Here is a 7,808-nt window from a genome sequence, read left to right as displayed (position 1 = left end):
TGTGATTTTTATTGTATTTATTTTTTGTCTTTTTGTCTTTTTGAGACAGGGTCTCCCTGTAGCCCCAGCTGGTCTGGAACTTGCTATGTAGAACAGACTGGCCTTGAAATCACTGAGATCCGCCTGCTCTCAAGTGCTGGGATTAAATGCTTGTGCCACCACGCCTAGCTCTTTTATTATTTTTTAATTTTTATATTTTAAAATTTTATGTGTTTGAGTGTTTTGTCTGTATGTATATAAGTGCACCACATGCATGCAATGCCCACGGAGGCCAGATGAAGTTTAGGATGCCCTGGAACTGGAGTTATAGACAGTTGTTAGCCACCACGTGGGTGTTGGGAACCAAACCCAGGTTCTACGCAAGAACAGCCAGTGCTCTTAATTACTGAATTGTCTCTCCAGCCCCCTGATTTATTTATTTTTAAAGATTTTTTAAAAATTATTGTGTGTGTGTGTGTGTGTGTGTATGTGTATGTGTGTGTGTGTGTGTCCATGTGCACTTGAGTCCTGGCTCCCATGGAGGCCAAAGGTGTGAGATCCTCAGGATCTGGAGTTACCAGCAGTTGTGAGCTGCTTGACATGTTTGCTGGGAATTGAACTCGGGTCCTCTGGAAAGCAACAAGTGCTCTTAACTGCATCTCTCCAGCCCTTATTTTTAATTATGTGTATATGTCTGTGGGTTTGTGCACATCTGTGTGGGTGCCCATGGAGGCCAGAGATGTTGGATCCCCTGGAACTGGAGTTACAGCACCAGACATGGGTGCTTGGATCGAATCTTGGTTTGTCTGGAGGAACAATATGTGCTCTTAATTGCTGAGCCATCTTTATAGCCCAATGTGTGATTTTCTCTTTTAACATTTGAAGTTGGTACCACGCTGTATGAAACAAGAATAACTAAGTCAAGTGAGATCCCTTCTTTAGCCATAGAATTTCTTAGTCATTACACGAAAATGAACTTTTTGTCCCCCCTTTCCCCATTTTTGTCTTTAGTCATACCTATTTGAAAACTTATTTTTAGACTTTAGGCCTGCATTTACAAAGGTTAAGCTGCACACCTCCCTCTCCAGAGTTGGTGTTTGCCTGTAAAACAGGAGGCTATCCTCCCAGCATATGAACACAAATTGTTCCATTCCAACCCCTAGAAATAATCCTTTTGACATCTGCTATGGCTTAAATGTGTGGATCCCACCTGATATGTTGGAACTTACATCTTGATATGATGGTGTTAAGAGATGGGCCTTGAGGAGGTGGTTTAGAAGACAGAACCCTCCTGAGTAGGATCCAGGACTAAAGGAAATTCTAGGCCCTTTTGCTTTTTGCCATTTGGGGAGACAGCATTCTTCCTCTTTAGAAGATATACCAAGAACTTCCAAAGCCAAGTCACACACCTCACGAATCACTGAGCCTGCCAGCACCTTGATCTTGGACTCCCCAAAACTTCCAGGACTGTGAGAAATTGATTTCTTTATAAGTTACCCAGTCTGGCATTTGGTAACCCAACATCTTTACTGTGGAATCCTTGACCTTTATTTTTTTTTAACTTTGAAGAAAACTTTATTGAGAATTTCATACATGCATGTAAGGTGTTTTGATCAAATCCATGCGCACTCCCCTCCAACACCTCCCATATCCCCGCATCATTTTTTTCTGACAACTTTGTGTACTCTGTCTTAATGAATGGACTTTGTTGGTTTTTAAACAAGTAGGCTCTTCTCATAACTCATTTATTTTCCTATCCTAAAAGTTTTACAAGGGGTAACCGGAAACATCTCTGCTTTCCAAAGTTTCCTGCGTTTGGTGGCAGGATTACTGTCAGTGATTAAGACTGCTTGTGATTTTGCAGAACCATTATTTAGAATTTATTCAGGAGGTTCATGTGGCTTATCTAATGGCACAAAATGCTGCCTATGCAGAAGGTAGTAAACACTGTGACAAGTCTCTTGGCCCTTGGGCTCCTGCTTATTCTCCTGTGGTATGTGAATGAAGGGTAATGATCCAGAGTCAGCACCTCATTTAGAGATGTCATTGTGTCCATAACGACAAAGGCTGGGACCCTTCTATAAGAAAGGTCAAATGTTGAAAACCAAATGCATAATCATGCTGACAGTAGTTTTTCAAATTACAGAGTGAAATCCCAAGTGACAAATTTAGGTCTGCTGCTTCAGAGAATAATTGTAAGTACTAGATTTCATTACATTCCTAAATACATTTTCTTCCACTAGACTTACAGACTTCAGGTTTGAATATGAGCCAACAACATACAGGCCCTTTTATTAAGCCTCCCCAGTTATTGCTGCTTTGCCCAAGGGTAAGCTGTGTGTTAATCCTGTCGATAGATCGTTTCATTAGAGAAACTAGTCATGACAATCATGTGCTTTTCACAGATCTGTAAAATGCTAGTGACGTTTTATATAAAATACAGGCCAGTGGATTGCAGTAGTTCTTCAAATTGCTCTTGCTGAAAATAGATTTTTGTGAGAAATAGAACATGCAGTCTCTCATGTACTGCATTTCTACACAATGTGAAATCTTAATACTTAAAATTAAAAATGACACCATACTGAGAACAGAGAAAGATAGGATTTATGTACGGTAAAAAGGCAAGCGAGTGAAGCTATAATTTTATTTCATTACTCTTAGTACATCCACAACTATTTCCACCTAAATAGATATTTAAAATAAGCATACACAAGTATTGACTATTATCTACAAATATTTATTGTAACACTTGAATAGAACTACAGGAAGCCCTTGGCACTGAATAGAAAATATTGATTCACTGTTAGGTTACAAAAATTTATACATAGCAAAATTTAATGCTCTTTACATAAAAAATATTAGACTACTCCAACAAAACTTTCAAAAGTTCCTGGCAATAGCTACCAGAATTAGAAAAGTAAAATTAGGATTTAGACACTGCCTCTTCTAGAACACTGGACTCTAACAGCACCCCCACTGCTGGAAAAAATGTTGAAGTCTGTCATGCAACAGGAAAATGAAACACTAAGCTATCTTGGAACAACTGTTCTACACAGAAGAGAGCTTCCCCCAATGAAAAAGAATCCAAATAGGCATTTTTAGGCATTAACCCCAAAAAAAAATAATCCAAATGAAATATTATACTTGATGTTCAATTTTAATAGCATCTTGATAAAGGTATGCTTCCTTTCATTTGAATACATTTCTGCACATGTATATGTTTTAAAATCCAGGAAACAGCCAAACCACAAGTTAACTCTTAACATGAATATACATAGTTAACCCTATAAGTATGCAGCCCCTTTGAAAAGCACTGATGCACCCCACAGTTATATGGATCATTTCAGAAAGAACAACACAAAGCTTACCATCACTAATACCCAGTACCTATAGTCTCTTAATGTTCTGGAACACAATGATTCAGAAGGCAAGTTTCTTTTGAAAATGGCTTAAACTTAAACAGCAGTTTTCTTGCTGAACATCAAACATTATTATTCCAGGAAATTAAGATTTAGATAAAATGAAATAAATACCAACCCTAGTTTAAATTACTTATGTATTAAAGTCTATAAAAGTTGGAGGTCAGAGGTCTGTGGTCAATTTGCAGTTAGGTTTTAGATAGTTAAGAAACTGTAAACTCATTATTCAAACCACTTAAAATGTTTTAGAATGGTGGTCATTTTAACAAGGTAACACTTGGCAATTAAGAAAAGTATTTATGGAACAAAATTCTGTGAAGAGTTTCTGGTTATAATATAAATTCTTAGAAATTTAAAGCAAATACTAAGGCAGAGCTGACATTTGTTTCCCCAAGAAGAATGATGATCATTGGGTCACTTTGCTAAAATGAAATCTGTTATAAAACTTATTCTGTAGAGCTTGAGTCAGAACCCAGCTTCTGCATTGGTACGTTTAGCAGAATTGTAGCTCATTTTTGCATTACTAAAAAAGAAAAGATTTCTGATTGGCTCTGGAAATTAATGACTTTGTAGGTGCTAATTTTTTTTAAGTCAGTTAAAAAAATCACTTTATCTTCGATGAGGCAAAACTTAATAGATTCACTGTCAGTAATGAACTTCAGACCAATTCTGTTTTAATAACATTTGAGGACAGGTAGCGTATGTAAATCTATGGTCACATCCTTTGATACTGGCACTCCATAGGTCCCTATCAAGGAGTATGATGTAATTCCATGGACTGTTAGAACTGCTCTAGCAATAAGCGCACATGCTACAAATTTCCAAAAAAATGAACGGTTATTTTGTCAAAGTGTTGCCTTTTAAAATGGCTGACGTGAAACCTCCAATATTCTAAAGAAAAAAAATGACCCACTGGAAGGTTTTCCTAGAGATACATCCCAGCAGCTTGAGACAGACAGTGAAATGTTGGTACGTCTACGTTAGTTTGTTTGGTGGGATACACATCTGTACTGCAGAGCAGCTGTCTGATGATTTGTCAGAGCTGTAAATTCGTCGGCTGACACACTCTGGCAAACATTTATGTGTAAGAATTGAGTTGTTCTTTTGACCGAGACTGGATATCTTGCAGTTCCTGTTCTTCCTTTGCTTTGATATCCTGGTAAGCCTGCATTTTGCTCGCATCCTTTAAGTAAGCCCAGTTAGAAGACAGTATCATGAGGAAGTGGATCTGGAAAAGAAGGGTGAGCATGATGGCTAGTGAGCATGTGAGAAGAAGGCAAAGCGAGCTGCTAGTCAGATTAGACAGACCAACTGCAGGGGGCAAGGGTTATTCACTATTAATACTCTTCTGCTAGCAGAGCTGCCAGGCACAGAGCATGCTCTACTAGCTTGCTTCATATTAAGAGGCTGAAGAAAAGTTAGTATGCAAATATAATGAACTTGGGAATAAAATGGCCAAAGTTATTGTTAAGAAGTAAAAATGAAATATAAGATGGTGCTTTTTACCACTTTCAAAATAATTTTTAAAGACTTATGCAGAAGTTCAGAAACACATCGTTTTTACGTTAAAAAATGTAGGGTGAAGACCCATTCTATCTGTGCATAAAAAATGCCCCCAAAGGCCTAAAAGTGTGAAAAAATGTTTATTTTGAGTAAACAGTTTTAGAACTATATATTTAACATGGAAAAAATTAAATGAATGTGAAGGTCAAAATTTGGAACTAAGGAAAGTATGTAGTCTCTCTGTTGACAGATTTTTAGCAATGAAACTGTATTCTTCTGTAATAATTGCCATTATCTCATTTCCTGCAAATCTCTTTCACATAAAAATCTTTCTCATTCTTTACAGTGGATGTGGTATACACATCCTTCCCATGTGTTTCCTATTGCCTGCAAAACAACTCTATAGCTCAATTTCCTTAAATTTCATACTTTCTTCTCAACATATTTGAGACCTTCAGATCTGGACCCAACTTCTCTTCCCATTAAAATCTTATGTGCAGTTTGAGAACCTAGCTATGAGGAAACAGTTACTACCCATTAAGACAATTTAAAAAATATTTTTTTCAGAAAAATCAAATGTGTGACATCCTCCTCTTTTTCCAAATCTTTATCTGGTCTATTTGAAGGAGCATTTATTTTGTAATGAACCAACCATGTTCTATACAATTAAAATCCTTTGAAATTGAATTTAAAGTGTATTTGCAAAATATTTTCTTGAAAGACTGACAAGAGGAAATCTAGGTGAAAACTTCTCTTCCATCTTCAGCACTTGTTTTCATTTCAACAACATTGGTTATAAAGCAAGCAAAAATAAAGGAAAATGCAGGTATGCCAAAGTGTTAATACTTCATTTAGAGATACTGCTCAAGGTTTAAGTTCAAAAAATGTCTTTTTCAAAGGATGCTCACCAGTGTCAGTAAATAACAGTCCCTTTCAAACTGTGGAAATAGACCTCATTCTTTTGTAATTCACATACAGTAAGTCATATTATTTAGTCTACCATGCAAAGTGAGTTAACTGAAGCTATTTACAAATTACTGTAGCAAAACTGCAGAAACCTAGACTCTGCTTAGTCTGGAGTGTCAGTGATATTCACGCTACAGAGCCAAGCTCTCTAAAGCTCCTTATTGGCCTTATGCAATTTAGAACTTAGTGCAGCAATCTTCCCGACTCTTAAACTTCAAAACCGCATAGTTATATGTAGTAGCCATCATGTAGATCAGCTGGTGGAAGAGAACAAAACAGGACAGTAAGATACAAACAGTGACGGCTGATGTCACGACACTTCTGAGCCGGGGCAGGGACGGGCACCAGCTCTCAGTCTAAGACATTTCTCCCCACTTCTAATCAAAGCAGGTGATTTGCACATCTAGCATACAAACTCTTGTCATACATACACAATGTAATTCCTTGGCTCTGCCCTCAGTAAGCTTATTAAAAAGACTTGGATGGGTTTCAGGAATAACAAGATACAGAGCTGGATCAGCAGCATGAGAAAGGCAAAGCTCGTTGCCTTATTTCTCCTCATTTTTCCCAAACTGCCTGCTCAGCAGCAATTAGTCCTCTTCCTGCCTGTTGCTCAGCCAAGAGAACAGGTCACTCTGGTGATTTCATAGCGGCGAATGACTTCATGCTTAGGAAAACTGTGATGGCTCATCCTCAGGCAGCTGAGATCGCCCCCTTGTTCACCAATTTTAAGTTAGTTTTCTACAAATCATAAACCAAGCCCCTCTACCCAATTACACACATACACACATGTGAGCCTGTGTGCTTATAAGTTGATCTTTGTTATGTGCAGATTACAAATCTGTCCACTTGCTAACATTTATTTGAAAATATACTTTCTCAGCCATGAGTGGACACTCATAGAGAAGTAAAAGATTTGAGTTACGACAGGTGCACATTCCCAGCTGCGTTTGACTAAGGTGATGTTGTGCTGCATTTGTTCAATTTTCATGCCATAAACAAGTGGCCTATTTGGTGCCACTTTTGCATGTTTTTGTGATCTTTGTTGTTTTTGCTAAGTCAGTGCTCAAGAAAGCTGTAGTATTGCTTTCCAGAATTAATGTGTGTGTTAGAGAAACTTCATCCAGGCATGAGTGATAGTGTTGCTGGCCATGAATTCAGCAGTAATGAATCAATATATATTAACTAAAGTGTCTTTACACTGAAACACATGTGAAAGGATGTGATATACTGACACGTTGGTAGAAATGATGTGACCAGAGGCTCATGACCCCAATCTGTATTTTTCCTAGAGGCAATGAGTCATATACATAATTTAGTGTTTTAATTGACCATAGAATATGATTTCTGCACATAAGGAGATCAACTATATATGGATATGCATTTTTCTATTTGGAACTTAAGATTTCTTTGCAAAGAAATGGGTAGTGCCTCACGTGAGCCTCTGTCCATGAATGAAATCATGGAACTAAGTGCTAAATGCGGTAAGTCAAGATGACTAGTCAGCAGGGGGTGCTACCCTGTCTTCTTTCCAGTGTCCACACTGTATCACGCACGGTTGGTGCCAAGGCAGTCACTAGTGCTTCCTGCAAACTAGACATGCGGTAAGTTTACAGAGGTGACAGTTAATCACAGCTGAATATGTGGGTCGTGGTAAAAGCTGAAAGGAAAATCTGTCATTTGTAGGAGGGGAGAAGGGGAGGAACACTACACTAGGGTGGTTCTGGGGTACTCACCAGGGCAATGACGGTGGCACCAGCTCCAGCACAGGCCACAATAAACAGGTGATAGGACATGTAGAACTAGGAAAGAACAGGGCACCATGAGCATCTTGTGTGGAGTGAAATGGGCTGTGTGTGTTGTGGGATGCTGCTTTGTCCTCCTTTGAGGCCATTCCCTGCCAGCCTGGGCGCAGGGCTGTTTTGCCCTTAGAGCCCCCCC

At 38.4% G+C, this 7,808-nt stretch overlaps 1 protein-coding gene across 8 annotated transcripts in view; it reads right to left on the bottom strand.

Annotated features, from left to right (window-relative positions):
* Positions 1 to 2,606: 2,606 nt before the first annotated feature.
* Positions 2,607 to 7,808, bottom strand: part of Gpm6b (glycoprotein M6B) — a 172,099-nt gene continuing 166,897 nt past the window's right edge. For 5 of the 8 annotated variants that reach the window (XM_008852884.3, XM_008852879.2, XM_008852877.3 and 2 more), the window contains 2 exons: positions 7,604 to 7,669; positions 2,607 to 4,626 (listed from right to left, as the gene is read on the bottom strand). In XM_008852884.3, coding sequence (XP_008851106.1) covers positions 4,477 to 4,626; positions 7,604 to 7,669 — 216 coding nt within the window. In that variant the 3' untranslated portion in view covers positions 2,607 to 4,476. Of the gene's footprint in view, positions 6,125 to 7,603; positions 7,670 to 7,808 lie in introns of all 8 variants that reach the window. The other 3 variants (XM_008852883.3, XM_008852880.3, XM_008852882.3) reach the window with 1 other exon arrangement.

Source organism: Nannospalax galili, unplaced genomic scaffold (genome assembly GCF_000622305.1).
Source record: "Nannospalax galili isolate Female #2095 unplaced genomic scaffold, S.galili_v1.0 scaffold606, whole genome shotgun sequence".
In the NCBI taxonomy this organism is placed as follows: domain Eukaryota; kingdom Metazoa; phylum Chordata; class Mammalia; order Rodentia; family Spalacidae; genus Nannospalax; species Nannospalax galili.
The sequence above is the reverse complement of the archived record's forward strand: the minus strand, read 5'-3'. Positions and strand labels throughout refer to the sequence as shown.